The sequence below is a fragment of the Gekko japonicus genome, unplaced genomic scaffold, assembly GCF_001447785.1.
Source record: "Gekko japonicus isolate JY-2015 unplaced genomic scaffold, Gekko_japonicus_V1.1 scaffold547, whole genome shotgun sequence".
NCBI lineage: Eukaryota > Metazoa > Chordata > Lepidosauria > Squamata > Gekkonidae > Gekko > Gekko japonicus.
In genome coordinates, this window is record NW_015167551.1 from 291,205 (window position 1) to 311,577 (window position 20,373).

General features: G+C 45.3%; 1 protein-coding gene across 2 annotated transcripts in view; it reads left to right on the forward strand.

The window, feature by feature from the left end:
* Positions 1–20,373, forward strand: part of LYPLA2 (lysophospholipase II) — a 30,039-nt gene that overhangs the window by 2,355 nt on the left and 7,311 nt on the right. For both annotated transcript variants that reach the window (XM_015413699.1, XM_015413700.1), the window contains exons 2-4: positions 11,424–11,530; positions 16,681–16,712; positions 17,680–17,745. In XM_015413699.1, the coding sequence (XP_015269185.1) occupies positions 11,453–11,530; positions 16,681–16,712; positions 17,680–17,745 (176 nt within the window). In that variant the 5' untranslated portion in view covers positions 11,424–11,452. The remainder of the gene's footprint in view (positions 1–11,423; positions 11,531–16,680; positions 16,713–17,679; positions 17,746–20,373) is intronic.

A 20,373-nucleotide genomic window follows, 5' to 3' on the forward strand; every position in this document is an offset into this window, starting at 1 on the left:
TGGCACTCAGAGCCCTCTCTGTGGGCACGCGTGCCATCGCCCCAACCAGGCCCAGACCTTCATTAAACTGTCGAATTCTCTGCCAAATAATTTTAAGTAAATGAAAGCATTTGGGATTGCTTTCCTTACTTTGTTTGGATCATCTTAAGTTAATGTATGAGTTGTTTTTTCTAAAGTAAAACCTCAGTATTCAGGTTGAATTGCTGTGTTAGCACTTTGCAATAAATAAGTGGGTTTTCAGTCGCAGTTTGGGCACTCGGTCTCTAAAAGGTTCGCCATCACTGCCTATATGGCTTGGGGCCAGCATACCTTAAGGACTTCCTTCTCCCATATGAACTTTCCCATCCACTTCAGTGATCTTTGGATGCCTCGTTTCGGGTGCCGCTGCCATCTGAGCCTAGATGGGTGGCAACCTGAGAGAGGTTCTTCTCAGTTGTGGTGCCAAAACTTTGGAATTTCCTCTCTAGACAGATTTGTCATTGTCTTCTGCCAGTGGGCGAAGACCATTTTTATTCTGTTTGGCATACCCATAATAACGGTTATTGGCCTCCTTCCTGGTTTTTAGTATTATATGTGTTTAGATGTTTTTAATTGAATTACTTTATGTATATATACTTCAAAGCATTAAATGTTAACAACATTTACAGTGTTTACTGTTGGGGAACCTATTTAGGTGGAAGGTGGCATAAATAAAAGGGCTGATGTACAGTTGCCCTGTGAGGTCAGATCAAGGTCTCTTTAATCAGTCTTCAACTGTAACTTGGCCAGTGATTCTAGAAGTTCAAAAGCAGGATGGATATGCAGAAGCTTCTGAACGCAGAGGTTCCAAAAAGCTCTCCAGGTTCAGAGATCTGTCCTCCACAGAGCTGTCTAATTCCTTGTTAAAGCCATCTGAATTAGTTACTGTGATCACATTGTGTGGCAATTCTGACCTGAACCTCTTCCAAATCAAGTTGCATTAACTGACCCAGAGTCCTGTCATGAGAGGAACAGAAATGTCTGTTTATTCCCCCTGTTTGTAATTTGATAACTCTCTGTTATATCTTCCCTGTCAATCTTATTTTTATTCTTCCTCTTCTTCAAGGGACTCAGGGCAGATAACAGTTCTCCCCTGCTCTGTTTTATTGCTCTCAGCAACCCTGTGAGGTAGGTTAGTCTGAAAGAGTACCTGGCCCGTGTTCATCCTGTGAGCCACAATATCTTTAACCTTCCTACCACAATATCTTTAACCTTCCTACACATGCTTTTTATCTGCCTTCTCCAGCTCCATATTTTTGAGAGGGAGTAACCTGAACTATGCACAGCATTTAGTGTTCTTGCGCCACCATAAATGTGTATAATTACATGATATTTTGCTGTTTTATTTTAAATCTTTATTCCCTGGATGTTGTTATTCCTGAATAATGTGATATCTTCTGCAAGCCACCTCCCTTGTTGTTCATTCTGACTCCAGATAATTTATGAATAGGTTAAATTAACACCCTTTTTGGGTACAGATCCAAGTGTGAAGAATAATTTCCTTCTCTCCATTGAGAAAAGTGTCAGTTTATTTCTGACTGCTTCCTGCCACTTAACCTGTCCAAAAGGGGACAGGTCCTCATCTCATGACTGCTCAGTTTTGTTATCAGTTTTTAAATTTTGTCAGAAGCTTGTGGGAGGTCCAAGCATATAATATCAAGCAGATCACCCTGTTGACGTATTTCACACTGATAGTCAATTCTGTTGAGGCAAAACCGATCTTTGCAGACGTTCTGCTGAGTTTTCCTCCTCCTATGCATTTAACAGCCCTAGCCCTTATAAAGATTTCCACCAATATACCAGGGCTGCCGTTAAGCTAATAGGTCAGTACTGGATTCCTTCTAAAAAAGTTGATGTAATACTGGCTGCCTTCCAACCGTCTAGTAGGGAAGCTAATTTTGGTGGTGCTGTAAGATTTTTTTGTTGCGCTGAGTGGTTGTAAATTCAAGCCAAAGTATCATGTCCCTTGAAAGCGATCTAGCTCATTCAGATACTTATTTATCATGAAACTCTGTGAAATGTTGTCTGTGCCCCCACCACGTCCCTTTAAGAGTTGACTTTTCCCATTTTGTGTCTTCCTCTTGAACTTCTGCTCTCACTGTTAGTATGAGCCTTCCACATAAATATTTCCTTTTCTGGAGTGTGTGTTTTTGATCTGGGACGTGTAATCTGAGAAATGTCTATGAGAACCAGGGTGCTTCAACAGTTAGTATGTTGGACTAGGACAGGGGGGACATGGGTTCAAACTGCCACTCAGACATGATAGTTGTTCTCTTTCAGCCTAACCTACTTCACAGAGTGGTTGTGAAGATAAACTGGAGGAGGGGGAAATTATGTATGTCATCTTGAGCTCCCTGGAAGAACGCCAGGATAAAAATGTGCAATATGAAAAAAGATTACAGATAATTGGGTGACAGTATTAAATGTTTAGGTATAGAGGTAAAAATGTATACCAAGCTTCAAAGAGCTGGTAGCTAATTGTTTGTTTGTTTTTTGCATATGGGTGACTGGGAGCCTAGAAGTCTCTGTCCTGCAGCCCTTACAGAAATATGGATATGCCATAGATGGGGGGAGTTAGTAGTTCCTTTCTTACTGGAGACTGTCCACATGTCTTTGATCCTCAAGGGATTTCTTTCCCCATACTTTCTGTTCTCTGTGCATAAATCATAAAGGAAAATAATTCTACACAGCCAATCGCCCCACTTCAAAGAAAAGGATGCTGTAAGGTCACCTCCATGATTGAGAGGAGATGGCTAGAACCCAATGACAGACTCTCACCATTCAGTTTGGTGTGGTTAATTGCACAGACTCTAATCTGGGAGAACTGGGTTTGACTCCCCACTCCTCCACTTGCAGCTGCTGGATGACCTTGGGCAAGCCATAGTTCTGTCAAGGGCTGTCCTTGAAAGAGCAGTTCTCGAAAGAGTTCTCTCAGCCCCACCTACCCCACAGGGTGTCTGTTGTGGGAAGGGGAAGGAGTTTGTAAGATGCTCTGAGACTCCGAGTGAAGGGCGGGATATAAATCCAATCTCCTCTTCTTCATTCTACAATTAAGGATATTTATTTTTTACCATCTGAACCTTCTAACTGGAAGTGGGAGGTGGGAGGATCTAGGCCGCCTGCCTGCAAACAGGTCCTCGGCCATTGAGCCATGACCACATCCCTTGTGGTTTTCTGGCTTTGAATATTGTGTTCTGTGGTCTCTGTTAATTTTGGGGTGAGTTTCAGGACTACTTTGTCGCTCAGTCTCGGATAAACTAGTTTGGTAGTTTTTGGTCTTGCTAAGTTACTGGGCAAGGTACCAAATAGGCCTCAATGGGATCTGGGATAAAATAGCTTGGCACATCCAGCTCTGTGTCTGTGTGTGTGCTGTCTGGGCAGATGGCCTTGTGGAAGACATCAGGTGTAGAGGTTTACAGTCTGTCTTCGGGGAACAGCTCAGGAGCTGGTCTGAAGGCCAACTTGAGGCGTGGCTCTTAGAGAAGGACTAAGGGGTGATAAGTGTGTGCTTGCAAAGAAGGATTGTCTTCTGCACTTGAATCTGGAATGGAAATGGCCATGGGGGGGGGTCTGTTCTTCTGCCTCCCTCTTTCCCAAAGGCAAAGCTACCCATCCACTAAGCGTGTCACCTTACAGTGTGTCATAAACCAGAAGCAGATAAATGACCCCCTCACCCTCAAATCCACAAAACCAAGCAGTTCCACAGTATTTTAAAATAGCTGTGGCCTGACACTATCATGTTAGAGATGGAAACTCTAAAACTTTGTTAGGGTAGGGGGCTGTGACTCTGTGGAAGAGTCTCTGCATCTCCAGTTAAAAGGATCAGGTAGGAGGTGATGTGAAAGACCTCTGCCTGAGACCCTGGAAGGCCACTGCCGGTCTGAGTAGTCAGTACTGACCTTGATGGACTGGTGGCCTCATTCAGTATAAATCAGCTTTGTGTCTGTTGTGCACTTTAAAAAAGGAGCCAAAGTTTTCCTAGTGAAATAAATTTGCAGATTGGGCCTATTGACCCAAATTTGCGGCCCAAGATGACTTTCTGTTGCAAAAAGGTATTTGTCCTACAGTACTGTACATCCTTGCAGAGCAGTTGGGGAGAAACGTTTTTGGTTCACAGCACGAGCAGGGGATTTGGGGCACTGAGATATGGTTAAGGGATAGAACAAGATTTCCTACTTTCTTGACTTACGAAATTCCTATTCCAGCCTGTTTGTAGCAGTCTGTCCCAAGTTGGTGGCAATCAGGTATACTCCCCCCCCCCCATCCAGTGCAGCTCCAATACCAGCAATAGGCTCTCCTTGTGTCCCTGCATTGTTATCAGCAAATTATATAAATAGCCTAGTCCTTTTCCTGGTGGCATAGAGGCAGGCCAAAGCTCATCTTAACTCTTCTAGGCATGCAGGAAGTCCCAGGCTCTTAGCTCAGTGCGAGTAGGCGTCTCCTCCTGGATCCTTCACGTGCTGCTTCACAAATCCTTTTGCAGGGTATTGCACAGGGACTCTCATCAAAGAGGTATGTGAAATCTTAGCAAGTTGTTGACAGGCACAGAGAAGGGTGGTGGGTTTGCCATGGCTGCAGTGCTGCTGTTTTCAGGGCCGAAGGGAATAGTTGCTCCTTAATGTCAGCAAGACAGTTGTATGATGTTTCAACCCCACCTTGGTTGCTGAGGGAATTCTTACCTACCACAGAAAACTGGGCAAGTGACGATTTACAAGCCTGGACTAGAGCTGCACCCATCTACACCGCTAATGACTTTTTAAAATGTTCTTACACTTCCTCACATGGGAGGCATTGATCAGCCAGTCATTATAATTGAAGATGGAAGAAATACAACCCAGCTGAAGCCCCCCATGAGCCACACATTAAGGAACCTTTCTGCTCCTAAAGTACTTTGTATAATTACTGCTGATGCCATCAAGGTATTTTACAATTTAAACTACTAAAAACAAACAACAGCACAAAAATGGAATTCCTTTAGGCCACGCGCACCCTCGCCTGGGCTTCTCCAATTTTGCTGTGCCCTGCATATGGGAGCAACGCAAGCCATTCATGCCCTCTCTAGCTCATTTTGCCTTTCTTGGTTTAATCAGTTCAAGTCATCATGTGTGAGAGACTTAGTGTGGAGACTTGAACCCACAACTTTCAGCCAAGCCCTATGTGGCCATCACACACTTCTCTGGGGTGATGTGAGGAAGTCACCACCAGCAGTGTTTCCCTTCTTCAGGACAGTCTCAATCTCAGCAGTACTTGACTGAGGCCTCTTGGGAACTCTCGGTGTACTCCTTTGAACTGCACGAAAGAAGAAGCATAAATGTAATGACTAAAATCATAATGGGAGGGGGGGGAGTGTGAACTGCAGGAGAGCCGTCATCTTTGTGGCAGCCTATGCCACAAATGCACACCTGTCGTCACTTAAGCAGGTGGGGATTTTTGGCATTGGGACATTCAGCCAGTCTCATTTGACCAATATTGACAGATCGTGTATGTTTGCAAAGCACGCACAAGGGCTAAAGAGTGTGTGCTTGTGTGCTCAAGGAGGAAGTGGGGGTGTAGTGAAGAATAACAATTCCTCCCAGTCTCTACTTTCTCATGAAAGATTATCACAGGGATAAGGACTCTACAGCCTAATGCTGATTCTCTAATTCATTCTAGCTTTTTTTCCAAGGAAGGGAAGTCTCAGCCCTAATTCTAAAGTGTTGTCCGCCCTCCCTGTTTAGAATGAATGCCCATTGCATCTTCTTGCCTTGATATTGGATGAACTGGGTTCTGGCCTGTGAAAGTGAATGCCAAATAAGTCTTCTAAGGTGCCACAAGACTCTTAATTGCTTTTGCTGCACTAATATGGCTCCCCTTTACTGGGATTCTTAGAAGAAGCTTCCTTTTTTAGTCATTTTTAGTTTCTTTGTATTTCTTGTCTTGCCATTTTGTTTCCAAGCTTAATTTTGAACCCTGAAATTAGCTGAGATTTTGGGCATGCTTTGAGCTCATGGGGCCACACCAAATGGCTTTGGAGAACATATCCAATTCTGGGCTGGGTGTTTTCCTCAGGGAGCCATATGTCCTTCCTCCTTATGGCCCTTTTGTTTCCTGTTGGCAGGAACAACACCATTTTTCCTGTTATGGATGGCTTTTCCCAGAAAAACTATCCTTTTCCTGGATAAAAGCTATAGTGTTTGTGCCTGTGCTTTCTCCAGTAGCAATTTTTTGCAAATCTCCTAGCATGCCAAGCCAGATTGGGGGCAGGTGGGAGGGAGAGAAGCTCAGCTAGAGGTCAAGGCCATTTCTTAGTATATTAAAAAGATAGCATCTTTGCAGAAATTTCTGTAGGGACACTTACTGGGTTTGGTATTTTACTTCTTGAGCATTAGAATTCTGTCCACTTTTCGGTATGGTGACGGGCGGCGTTCAGCTTGCTCTGAGCCGCCCGATCCTCTGCAGCTCCATTTGGAGCCTCCCGGTTGCCAGGAGGACTTCACCAGATCTTCCAGAGAAAGGTCTGGAGCAGGGGGCTTTCGTTTTTGGCCCCTTCCGTTGCCCCGAAGCTGGAGCGGCGCGTGGGATGGAACATGGCCGCCATGTTCCAGATAGCCGCAGCCTTCCTTTTAAAATAAATAATGAATGGATGAAAACAACTACAGCAGTATAAGAGAAGAAACACAAGAAAAACTAACTGTGAGTGCTTATAATGAGAAAAGAGGAGTGGAAGTGAAAGTACCCTGAACTGAATTGTTTGGAATGGAAAGATATAGTGGCCAGAAAACATGCTGGAGATGATGGACTGTTTCTGTAAGTTTATTTTTCTACAGGGGGACCTTGGTGATGTTCTTGGGTGAGGCTACTTCAAAGATTTTAGAGGGAATTAAAAGACTCTTTCGACTGGAATTATTAGTGATTAATTTTAACGGGACAATTAAAATGGCGTCCAATGCAGGAGAGGAGGATGAGGAGATAGATGAAAATGTTTTGGTAGAAGACATCGATAGAACAATTTAAAAAAAATTGAGGGAAGCAATTCAGAAAGGAATAGAAGATGCTTGTGCAAGTTTATTGGGTAAAGCTAATAATCTACAACCTGAACCAGAATATAAGGAGGAGCCGGAACAATCTACTCAGAGCCCAAAGGAAAGCGGGGGGTGTCTGCAAAGAAAGGACTATGTTGAGATTTTGCCCCCTTCTTTCCCACCATCCCAAATATTGAAAAAGAAGGCAACAAACATGAAAAAGCAAGGATGGGAATACCAAAAAAGCGTGTGCAAAATAAATATTCTAAGAGAGAAAAAGGCTGGAAAGACAGAAAGGAAAGACTGCATAAGTGGAAATTTAAAGGGGACATTACAAAAATGGAACATGATTTGCTGAGAGTTAATGGAAACAGCTTGGAGAAAATTTACCATACATTCAAGGAACGGAAGCATAGAGACATGTTGCTACAAGGGAAAAGGCTACAGATATTTAGAAGGAGAATGAAGATATATGGAAAGATTAATCTATAAATTTTTGCGGACACTTGCTCAGCTGGAAGAACCTGATTATGGAAAGTTTGTTAAAAGTTATAGTGGTTGGTGATGCAAGGGGGATAATAGAGGGTGAAGATAATGGAGGGGAAGGTTAAAGGCTAAAATAGTAAATAGTTAATAAATGTGGAGATGAAAGTTTAATGGAAATTTATAAATTGGATTTAGACCAGGGAATATTATATGGATTGTATTTAATTCATGATCAGTAAAATAATTAGATGTATGTGTAAGTGTGAATGAATGTAAAATGTGGAAGAGTCTGGAAAGGTGTTGAAAAGTGATTAGTTAAAGGGCATTAATTTTCAATGAAGTGGTTGGTGATGAAAATAAAGGTATATAAGAAATTATTTAAAAAATGAAGGGACGTAAGGAATATTACAATAGCAAAATAACTGTATGAAGAAGTATGAAAACTGTATATGATTTTAGAGACAGAAAGCCAAAGTAAGGGCAGAAGGACTCTGATAAATGGCCCTTTGAAACAAAGATGCTCAGAAAGTTCTCTCATAATAACTAATTTACTAATACAGAACAATGTGGAAAACAAGAACTCTGCAAGTATATTGTTTTACTAACTCTTTTAATACTAATGTTAAGTTTAACATAAAAGGGGTCTCCCACTCTTGGGTTTTTAGTTAGTGTGGATATCTTTCCTTTATCCATAGTTGTAGTTCCCCTTCCTATATTTTTCTTTGTAGTTTGTAGTCATATTGAAAAAATAAAAATACCCCTCTGGGGGTTTCAAAAAAAAAAAAAGAAGTAGTACCTCAGAATTAGAGGGGGTGGATGTTAATTTCGAAAATCCAAATAAGTGGAGAAAATGATAAAATACATAAACATAAAATAAATCCTTATAATATATATGTTTATACTAAAAACAAGTATAGCTTATTGGATTAAATGAGATGAATTAGAATGTAGTTGTAGTGAGGAATGGTTAGGTGACTCCCGAGTAATGGATGGTTTGAGATGATTAAAATTTGGCACCAAATCAGATTGTTGGTATGGAATTTGATGAATGCCATATGTAAAGATTAGTACTCGGTTAGCGGTTGACTAATGGAATGAATTTGGGAATGTTAGAAAATTTTTTATTTGATTTAGTTGCTGTTAAAAAGTATTTCTGGTTGACATGTCAACTTTTGATGATGTTATTATCTATAAGCTATTATGTTACTGTTTATAACTTGAAAACCCAATACATATATTAAAAAAAAGAATTATGTCCACTTTTACATGTATATTATACACTAGTGGCAAGGCCCGTTGCAAAGAGACAGGTGTCAGGAACTTTAGGCAGGTAACACCACACACTCGTGCTTTTTCAGAAGATAAGTGTTTCTTTGGTAATTCCAGTACTAAAGTAACTCATGTACAGCTTGTAGCTGTTGTTAGGAATGGCCTGTAATATGATGGCCACTGACTTATAGGATATTCAAACTGCCCCCCCCCCCGGTTGCAAAAGCCAATAGTTGGTTTCCGCGTGGGGGCAAAAGCTAGCAAGCAAGCATTTTTGTGCCTAAACATTTCCCAGGCCTGCTGATTTACAGACAGAATACCCACCAAGGTCATTTCTACAGATAGTCAGCTGCATGAAACAGGGAAGAGCTGGTAAGGCGGAGGACTGAACCCCCTCAACATTCCAACTCTATGACAGGGCTACCTGACAACAGGCAAGGGACGCTAGGCAGAGGGCCAGGGGGAGTGCGGCGGCCTGCAGCATGTGCCCAGGCTAGTGGTGGTCAGCACCCCTTAGCAGCGTGGAGGGTGACGGGCGAAGATGGGGCAGCAGCACTGAGCGCCCTGCTGGCGGAGAAGGCCCATGCCACCCTCCCCTCCCGGAGGCCTACCAGCGGCCTCAGAAGGCAGCATGAGGGGGGAGCTGAGCAGAGACGGGCTGGTGGCAAGCACGCCGCCGGCAGAGAGGCTGCACACCACCCTCCCCTCACGGAGGCCTCTGAGCAGCCTTAGAAGGCTGGAAGGGAACGCAGCCAATCGAGGGACACCTTGTGATGGGCAGTTCCTGCAGCCAACTCATTTTGCCGCGCATAGAACGTTGCCAGACCACTACACATTTATATAATAGGCAGAGGTCATTTTGGGGGGGGGATCGCAGGGAGTCGCAGTTCCCCCGGGTGAGGTACGGGGGGCGGGGCACATGATGAAGCCCCGCCCCCTGCTTCCGGCCGCCCCGCTTCTGGCCCTCATTCAGCCAGGAGGAGGCAGGAGAAGAGGGAGGGCAAGTTGCTTCCTCCCTGCCTCTCCCCACCCCTGCCTGCCTGGGGCTAGGGAGGGCCTTCGCGGGGCTTCCTTGCACTCCTGCCGGCCTTGCAGGTCCACCGCCGGGCCCCTCATGGGACTCGGCAGTAGAGCTGCAAGGCCAGCGGCGGCGGCCAGGACCGTTGGGGGCGAAGCTCTTTTTCTACGGAACGACCCCTGATAATAGGACAAGATATGTTAAATCACAATTATAAGAAAATAGCATTTTATCATACACTAGTTCAAACTGGACTAGCTCAGCGATTGAACAAATTTGTTTAGGGAGATTGTGGAACTTATTTCCTTGAAGATTCCAGTTAGATGTGTTTATGGGTATAGGATGTTCTGGGCTGTTCATTGTTGTCGTTGTTCCTGACTCCTAAAATTCCATGTCTCAGATCTGTTAGAAGAAGGCTGCAGAATGTATTCTAAAACTGAGTAATCTGGGTACCAATATGTCTATATAGGCCTTCAGGGGAATTACATGAAGCTCAGTATCCCAAACGGGTCATTTCCTGCAGGAGTGCACAGGAGCGGAGCTCTGGCAGTAAAGAGCTCAGGGGGTGGGCACATGCAACAAGCCCCACTTCCTGCTCCCAGCAGCCCTCAGTCAGAGCAAGAAGCAGTCAGGTAAGTTGCAGAGCCCCCCCCCCCCCCCGGATCCAAAACAGTCCAGTGGCACCTTTAAGACCAAGTTTTATTCAGGTACAAACTCTCCCTCTGCACGCCCCCCGTCCCTCCAATAGCTAGCAATCCAGAACAGTCCAGTGATGCCTGAGCGGTGGATGTCGCCTTCTGACACACTTCCGGTGATGTCAGGGGTTTTGTGGCATATACAAATAAGTTATGCTAATGTGTTATGCTAATGGGCTCCTGCACCTCTTTTTCTACGAAATGACCCCTGATCCCAAATGTATGCAGCCCTAAGTCTGAGCTGCCTATTTGAATATATATCCTCTACGAATAGTTATGTTTTAAATATGCCTTGTGATAAGGGCTGTACAGCCTGAAATAGGTTGGGATTCAACTTATTCATAGCTTTTGAATGGCAGGTACATCTTTCAGTTTTGCATTTGGCTTGTGTGGTGCCTCCCTCCTTCTAGCCTTCCAGGTCTTCTAAAATATTAACTGAGTTTCCAGATGTTCTTTCTACTGGCTGCTGTGAAAAGCCAGCTTGGCTCCCCCCCCCCCCAACCCGGGTTTATAGGAGGAACAGTCCATTCATGTTTAGTAACTGCTGAGCCATCTGGAACCAGCTTGCCCAGTAGGCACTCCTCTTTCATGCTGGTTGCATGAAGTTTGAGGAGTTGTAGTCCAGGCCATAAGAGTGTCCAGGTATTAAGTCAGGGTATTCTGGGTTATAGTATCCTTTGTGTTGAAAATCATGGCTTTCGTTTTTTTTAAAACAGAGGAGCAAGTTCCTGACTCTGGTGTGTAGCAGAAGGGTTCTTGTATGGAGGATTTTTTACCACCTGGACTTGGTGGAAGGTGTCAGCAGTTACCTTGTAAACCGGATACAAAGCAATCTACCTCACAGGACTATTGGGATGAGTTAAATATTGCGCAATGTCTTCCGTATATGAAGCACTACATAAATATTTCTGTGTGTGCATCTTTCCCTCCTTATAGGTGTGAGCAGTTGAAGTCTCTATTGGTGTATGTGCGGTAACAACATGTCTGTCCCCCTCCTTGCTGATGCCGTGACCGTTTCAGGGGCAGAGCGGGAGACTGCAGCGGTAAGCACATGGCTCTCTTAGGCCGACCATCTGCTGGGATCCAGGAAGATTAGAGGAATTAACTGGATCTTGCTCCTCTGTCCCCCTCCTGATTGTAAATGCGGAGGGGCTCCTCTCCCTGTGCAGTAGGGGGGAGGTGGGATTTTTGTGTGCGCGCGTGTAGAGGGAGGGGTGGTACCAAAAGAATAAAAATAGTCTGGTTCCGTTTCTAGTTAACCATGCAATGTTGTTTGTGTAGGACCTGCACACAGCCAGTCTTGTTGTCTCTGGCAGGTAATTAGCCCAGCTGTCCAAATGTGTGCTAGCCTCATGGCTCCTGCTGTACTAATGAGAAAGTCAATAACCAAACCTCACTCTTTGCCATCGTAATTTAAACGTGGGGAAGCCGTGACAGACCAGAGAGGCATAGCTGTCACTATACGGCCCTAAAGCTCACTTAATCCTCATTCTTGCTGCTGTCCTTGGCTGTACTCACATCATCAGAAATGTTCTGGGCTCTCTTGCTCACCTGTGTATATGCTGTGCCCTCGCAAATCTGAAATGTACAAGGAGTATAACTTATGTAAATCTATCACATTTGCCTAGAGATGGCAATCAGAGATCTAGAAGCAATTGGTAACTCTGCCGTCTGGATCACAAAATCTGCAAGGGGTGGTGGTGTCGATCTGGGACTAGGGTGTATGCTTCTGTAAACCCATAGTAGCTCCCAGGTTTGCAGGAAAATGCAGAACGCCAAGTACTATAAAAGCTTTGTTATCTGACACTTGATTATCCAGAATGCTCAGTTAATCAGCATTGCGGAAAGCACAGCCTCCACCCCCTCAGCCACCATACCCCGTGTCTTTGGTTGCATCTCCCCCTGACCACACACACAGCCAGCCCGCTCGGTGCCTTTGGACTTTGCTGTGCTCCTGACAGCCATTGCTGCCAGCTTATCCTTGGATGCCTCCTTTCCCTTCAGCGTTCCTTGAGCTGTCAGGAGCCAGCTATGTCAAGGGGGCTCCTGGACAGCTGGCCCACTTGTCTGTCTGTTGTGTTGATAGCTTGGGGGGAAAGGGAAGGGTCCCACCAGGCATAGGGGCTGTCAGCATGACATTCCCAATGAGGTGGGGTTTGGTTGCTGTGGATACCTCTGGATAGGGAGCACAGCAATAAGCTTAAGCATCTGGCACATATAATTAACCAGCAACCCCCATTAATGTCGGGTAACAAAACTTTTACTGTACACCAGCAGTTATTGCCTCTCCCAAAGACATACAGGCATTGCAAAAAACAACCATGGGAATTGACCAATCATAAGGGGGGAATCACCCAATTGAGTGGGGGAGAGACTGGACAATTGGGTGCGGATCTGGGATCAGAATAGGTGATTAGGTAGAGCAAAGGGGAAGGAAAGAGGGGTCACTGGGGACAGTGCTTCTCTCCTGTTGATCCTCAGGAGTGCCCCTCTTGTTTTATAGACACGTGGCAGCAGGGGAGAGGCGTGGGACTAGGTGCATGGTAAGGATGAGACCCAGTGGGTAGTTGCCATTGGGAATGTCAATTAGCCATGCGTGGTGCTAGAAGTTGTGTCTCTGGACCATCTCTTCCAAGCCTCAGAGTCTCTCTCTCTCTCTCTCTTTAAAAGCTTTTCTGCACAGTCCTAATAACTGGTATCTTGCTGAATCAAATTTGATGAGAACCAAGATACTCAGGATGATTGATTCTTTACCATTAACTTATTCTATGAGTTGGATCCTGTGGAGCTGTTCTGCTTGCTAGTGGAGATGCTTTCCTCTGAGACAAGGAGCCTTCCTTTGGCATGAGACGCTCAGAAGAGCGTTTTGGGTCAGGGGAGCTCCTGTTGCAGGAGAAACCCTCTCTGCTAGCTGAACTAGTCCATCAGATTCAGCCCTATGCTTGTGTGGCCGTCCAGGAGATACATATATTTCTTGCATTCCTCTCTTTCTAAAACAACTAATCTAGAATTTTGCAATGAAGAGTTACCGTGTTCTAAGACCCGGAAACTCAGTTGTTAGTTGCAGAGTTGCAGGAGGAGAGCTATAACATATGAAAGTAGTCATTAGAATTGATATTTAATATTTGATGGAGGTGGAAGGGACATTTGTGGTGTTTGGTACTTCTTGGACTGGATAGTGGAAGGAAAGGATTGATGGGATGCAGGAAGATGCTAAAGCAATAATAGGGTTTTTTGGGATGGGGGCTGAGATTGGGACAGAAGGCTTTTCTGTCCCGCAGATTCCTGACACACACCCCAACTTCACTTCCCCCCATTAACGGGAGGTCTAGTAGCTTGCTTTTCTGAATAATTTGCCTTCATTTTTAGCAGAACTCTGGAACAGTTTGGGAAGTCTTCTGGAGTAGCTGCAGTGATTAATATGGGAAATTAATCTGGAATAAATGACCCCTTTCAGTCATGTCTGGCTGAGAATCAGAAAAAAAAAAAGTGTTTCTAGAGATTGAAAGGCTAAGGTACAAATATCCATATTAAATGGGCCCCTCCTTTCCTTTTGCTCGGCTTTAACTATAAGTGCTTTGTGAACAGTAGCAGGGTTGAAACAGATCAGGAGAAGGTGACCCTGAGATATAACGGATAGTGTGAACAGGCCTGTCTGTCACTGCCAAACTGCTATTGAGCTTGGCGTCATGGACTGCTACCGTTGCAACCAGCAACAGGACTTGCAAAGTGGCTGATGGATACTTTTGTTTAACCCCTTGAGCTGGATTTGAATTGCTTATCTCTCTGTTTTGGCTACCAAACAGAATGGGGGGAACTAGGACTTGGAAAGGAGAGTTGAATTAGGGAGGGTCCTGAAGCCGCCTCTGACCACCACTCCCATCTGCTGAGAATAGCACTTGGCTTCCTGTGTGGTTTCTGCAGTTTCAGCAGGCATGGTCCATGTCGTGTCCAAGCTCATCTCTGCTACTCTGAGAGCTAGAAACTGTCAAAACGGGAAGCTGAGATTCTCAGAAAGTGTCATTCTGTGCTTCTGTGGAATAGCCTGTCTCACTCACCCTACTTTATCCTTCCACCTTAAAAAGAAAATCAAGGCTGAGCTAGGCAAGGTGGGAGGAGGACACTGCAGCCAGGTCAGTTTATCAGATTAACTAACAGATGGTGAGCCATTTCACATTAACCCTTTTAAACAGTTATTGCCCCGTCATGGAATAAGATGTCAAATTGATTGGCACAGTCACAAGACAATACGAAAACCAAAAAGAACTGTGAAAAAGTGACGCTTAATAAATTTCTTTAAAGAATCAATTGTACAAAAAGTGAACAGTAATAATATACATAATAATAGAAAAATTGATGGTGATCTCCGGAATGTCTTGCCGTTTCAAAGATAGATCTTCTTCCGAACAAAGATGTGGGACAAATACTGTCTCTCAGTAATTCATTTCCTCTGGTGACGTTTCAAAGATCTCAATGAAGATTTTCTCTTCTCAGGTGAGATTATGTTTGTACCTTCTCCTTTGAGTTTCTAAATGCTGGATGTCTTCAGTTACTCGCCTTTCAAAAACTGATATGGATGGTACATTGATAGCTGGTGTAAATTCAGATTTATTCCAGTGTTCATAATAGCTGTAATGTCTAATGGAGCCTACCATGGGCTATTGGTATTGTAATTACTGAGGGACAGTATTTGTCTCACATCTTTGTTCGGAAGAAGATCTACCTTCGAAACGGCAAGACATTCCAGAGATCACCGTCAATTTTTCTATTATTATGTATATTACTGTTCACTTTTTGTATAATTGATTCTTTAAAGAAATTTATTGTCACTTTTTCACAGTTCTTTTTGGTTTTCGTACCGTCATGGAATAAACCAGTACAGGGACGGCTGTTTCACACAGCCTTTCCCTTCCGGTAAGGAGCCGTCTCTGAAGCGTTGTGTCATTTCAAACTGCACCAATTTCTTTTCCTGCCACCCCCCCCCCCCCCCGCACGCACAATCTCCCCGAGAGGGTTTTTTAAAAAAAACATTCTATTGGGAGTTCTATGGTGCTGAAGCAGAACTACAAATCAGCACCATAGCGACCCCATTGAGATTCCTGGACTCCATTTAGATACACTGACATTTGCTACTGCTGTAACCTGGAAACAAGGAGCTCACTGGATACAGAGTTCAAGCGTGGCAGGGGGACGGGACGGGACTGTGCAGTTTTGAAACCCAGGCAGCTCTTTCCTTCCTTCCTTAACTCCCACAAACCATGGACCATCGACCAAACATCTGTCTTACCATTCACTTCTGCCCCTGATCTCCCGCTTAAACACCCTGTCCAATCAGGTACTTGTTCCAAGTGACAACAGTAGTGAATGTCAGTGTATATAAATGGAGTCCAGGAATCGCAATGGGGTTGCTATGGCACCGATTTGTGGTCCTGCTTCAGCGCCATAGTGCTCCTAATAGAATGTTCAAAAAAAAAAGAAAAGAGGACGATCGCTCATGGGGAGAAAAAGAAAAGAACTGTCATCGCAGGAAGCACTGTGGGGCATTTTATACAGCACCCCATAGCACTTCAGAAGTGCTAGGAAGGATTGAAGACTGGAGGAAAGCCGTTTGAGTCAACAGTGCTTCAGGCACGCTTCCCGAATGGGATAGAAGCATGTTTGTCTGAACAGGTAAATATATCCCACCAGGGACCAGTTACTAAAATGGGTCTGTCTGAAATGAGAGAAACCCCCCCATTAGTGACCAGTTCCTGAAACAAAATACATAGGCTGTTTGAAATCAGCTGGTGATCACCTCCAGCCCAGCAACCACACTCTGGTGTGTGTGTGTGTGTGTGTGTGTGTGTGTAACTCCCGGGTGACGCCTTCCTGCTGCACTGAAACGTTGAGGGGGTGGCTTGGCTCAGGATTCTCATTCAGCCTCGAAAGGTGGGCAAGAGAGTGGTGGCTTGGCAAGTTCCCTTCCAGGGAATTGGGGGCTGGGTTCCCATTGGCTGCAGCTGGGATTGGGTGGCAGGCAAGTGGTTGGCCGTTCCTCAGCCGTACCTTACCATCTTAGTTAAGTTGGGTCATTCCTTCCTTCCCAAATGCTTCTAAAAAATATTTGTTTGCGACTAATGGGACTTGTTGAGTCGCTGGTGCTTTCTCAGCTTGTGCTGGCGTAATGCCTTTTGTTTTCTGTTCGGTTTCACAGGTCATTTTTTTACATGGGCTCGGAGACACAGGGTGAGTATTGTAAGCCATCATTGGCTGCCTGGCCTTGTTGTGTAGTTGAGGATGATGCTGCACTACTGACTTGGAGGGGTTGGGAGGGGCCTTGTTGACCGAGAGCAGTGCTCTTGGAAGATGGAAGACCTGGGAGGCCAGGATGAGGCTAAGACTTATTGGGTGGAACAGGTGGCCTCCTGCCTCTTTCCTCATTGGTCACTGCAGCCCTGGTTTCTGAGCTTATCTGGAGCAAAGTGTGTGCAGGCTGGAACCTGCTCAACCCTTCTGATCTGTACAGTAGCAAAGGTGTGACAGTTTAAGGCCATGTGTGGCCCATTGTGGGTATCTTCCTGCCAGGAGCTTCCTGCTTCTGCCAGCCTTTGAACAGGGATGACTTCCAGTACACTTTTGGAGACAGGAGTTTTTGATGTGTGTACAAATAAAAGAGCCCCTTGCCGCAGGCAAATGCAAAGTCAAGCCTTGGAGAGGGGGGAAGATGGGAAAGCGATTGCAGCCTAACCAACGGTAGCTGTTCCAAGAGAGCTGGCCTTTAATGCAAATGGGCTCTGAGGATTTTACTCTCTGCACATTTTGGAGGAGAGAACACAGCTTTCCTGGGGCTCTCTTGTTTAGAACATGAACTTGTGGGTGGGTGGGTGGGTGGGGGTGGGGGGGGATTATACATATCAGTGCTCAGGTGATGTGAGGATAGTACTGATCTATCTTATGGGATTTTTTGTCACTGATGTAGTGATAATGTGAACTGCTTTGGGAACCTGAAGTGCTAGGAACATGCTGCTTACCACAGCAGTAGCAGTGCAAGGTGTATCCTGATGTAAATTTCTGTAGAACAAAATTGTCTCAGGCACGATCCAGGGGTGCACAGGCAGTGAGGAGCAGTTGTCTCTCCTCACCTTTCTGCGGGCATCCTCTGCAAGGCAAGTTCTGAACTTTCCTCTCTCTCCCCCCCCCTTCCCTCCTTCAGGCACAGCTGGGCTGAGGCCTTGTCTGCCATTCGGCTCCCTTATGTGAAATACATCTGCCCTCATGCGTAAGTGTTGCCTTGGGCCTGTGAGTGCAAGCTGGCTTGTGGTTCAAAGAAGAGATGTCTATAAGGGGAGGGGAGGGGAAGGGAACACTGTAATATCAGACTGGTTAGCTTTTTCCCAGCCAAAAATTAGAGCTTCTTTGCTGACTCATTGCATAGCTGCTAGTAGCTTATGGCCAAATAATTGGCCGGTCATTTCAAAAAGATATGTGATGTTCACCGTCCCACACTTTCCTCACTCTTATTTTTAAAAAAACCCCATTCTTCCATCTCTTCGATCTCTTTACTCAGGTCTCCTTTTTTACTTGCTCTTTCTCAGTCCAATGTGCCTCTTCCGCCATCTTGTCCCTAGGCTTCCTACCAGCAGCTTCTTGCCAGGTTCTCTTTCTACTCATCCTCTGGCCGTACAAAGGTCCCCTTATTCCTAGAGCCTCTGTGTTATTTATTTATTTATATTTATAATGTCAATTTCTAGACTGCCAAAGGGTACAGCATCTCATAAAATACATTCAATCACATTTAAATACAATGGACAAATAAACCAATAAAGTATTAGAACAGTTCAAAATTAATTCCAGATGGCGCCTAGAATGGGCCAGATTAAATCCTCATCCTAGTGGGAGAGGAAGGAAGGAGCCAGGCTGATTAAAAGCTGTTACTGTTTAAGAACCATTGCTGTCCTCAGCCGTAAGCCTGGCGGAACATCTCTACCATACCAGCCCTGCGGGACTGCAGAGAGTTCCGCCAGGTTGGAGCCAGGGCCAAAAAAGCCTGGGCTCCGGTTGAGGACAACCAGACATTTTTCGGTCCAGAGATCACCAGTAGATTTTTCTCTGCTGAGCATAGCGCTCTTCAGGGGGTACGCCAGGAGAGGCGGTCCTGCTGGTACGTTGGTCCCAGACTGTGTTGTCTTAGTCACAGCCAAAACTGTACATGTTCCATCCCTCACAGAAAGTGGACTGCAAACACGTGGGTAGCTTTGAACATTCCCTGGCATGACACCCGCTTAGCTAATGGGTCCTGAAGACTTCACTGCCCCAAGTGTAATAGCGTCTAGATTCTGGGAGTGTGTAGGAGTCCACTTGTGCCTCTTGTCCTTATTTGGGTGCCAAGACAATTTCCCTCTACTTGTTCCACTTGCCAGTTCAAGTCTCTTGGCTGTCTCAAGATAGACGTGTCTTTCTCACACTGCATATTCCTCTGCTGTGTGGCACTCCTGAGGCACTGTGGCTTGTGTCAGGTTGCCTGCTGAAGGTCCTTATCTTCAGGGAAGACTCTCTGATCATAAACCAAATGCTTTTAACACTCAGAATCTTAAAACGAATTGACTAAAAAAGACTAAAAGACCTTGTTGGCCAGGTCTTTACCTGAAAGTGAAATCTCCTCCCCCATGACTCAGATTTGACTGTTTCAGCCATTCATGTTTTGTGAGAAGACAGCTGGCGTTGAGGATGTACAATTCAGCCCAGCAGGGAAGTTTGTTTCCAAGCTGACTTGGTAAATCTGCTTTCAGCATCCTGAAGTGTGGAAGTACCTCATTTCTCCCCTCCAACCTCAGTCTGAGTTAAACCAAGAGGAGAGCCGAGTATTTATGAAAAGGAGAGGGATTCATTGGTTCTGTCTGTCTTCCTGTCCCAGTTCCAGATTTCCGTGAGGGCCGTGCACCTTAGCATTTCATTCGATTCTCCAGTCCTCACTAAAAGCTACCGATTGGCTCATGTACACAGGCCAAAGCCCTCTGCTTGTGAATGTCTGGGTTTCCAAATTGCTTTGCTGCTTGCATGAGAGCATTTTAGCAGGCAAGATGGAGAGTGGCTGAGCAGAGAGGTCTAGAGTCTAAGGTGAAAAAGAGCTATCAGTGTGCCTTCATGAGTGCCTCCTGGAGCTGAGCTTGCTAGTGGAAAGGGCTGGAAGAGCCAGAAGCCTTCTGAAAAAGCCTTCCTGTATCCCTCTTCATCCTGTCTGTAAAAAATCAAACGGGTCCTGCAAAGAATGGCACAGCTATGCCTTGAGTGGGCTGTCCTCCCTTCTCCCATTCTCCCTTTACCTTAGAAAGTAGCTCCGCATTGCTCTTCCGGATCCAGTTCTGTACGAATCCAGTCACCGTGAGTCTGGAGTCCTTCTATAAGTAGTGACAGACACTTGGTCAACAGTTCTTGGGGGCCTTCTGGCATGCACAGGGCCCTTAGCCTCCCCACCTAAAGAAATGGCTGCTGCTTTGTCAGCCTCTCCCTAGCCAAAGCACCAATCTGAGGCTTAGCTCAGTACCCAAATGTCCAGGTCCCTAGGTGGGCTGCTAGGCAACCACATCAAACATTGCCTGGTCCAGGAGGAATGGTGTGTGGCTTTGTGATAGAGAGGAAGATGGGGTAAGGCCAAACAGCAGGCTGTACATGTGGGAAAGCTTTTGCTGGCTGCTTGCTTACAAGCCTGACCCAACCTGGTGAGAAATGTTTTGTGTTTTCTGGTGGTGGGCAGGTGTTGGGAGGTTCTGCCTCAGCATGCTCTGGGCAGGGCTGGAGGCATTCTCCACATCTGAAGTTTGTATCACATGAGCACAGAATTGCTGGTGGTGAACCTAAAAAGTCAAGGGTCCTTTTTAAAAAAATTGCAGCTTCGATTCTTCAGAAA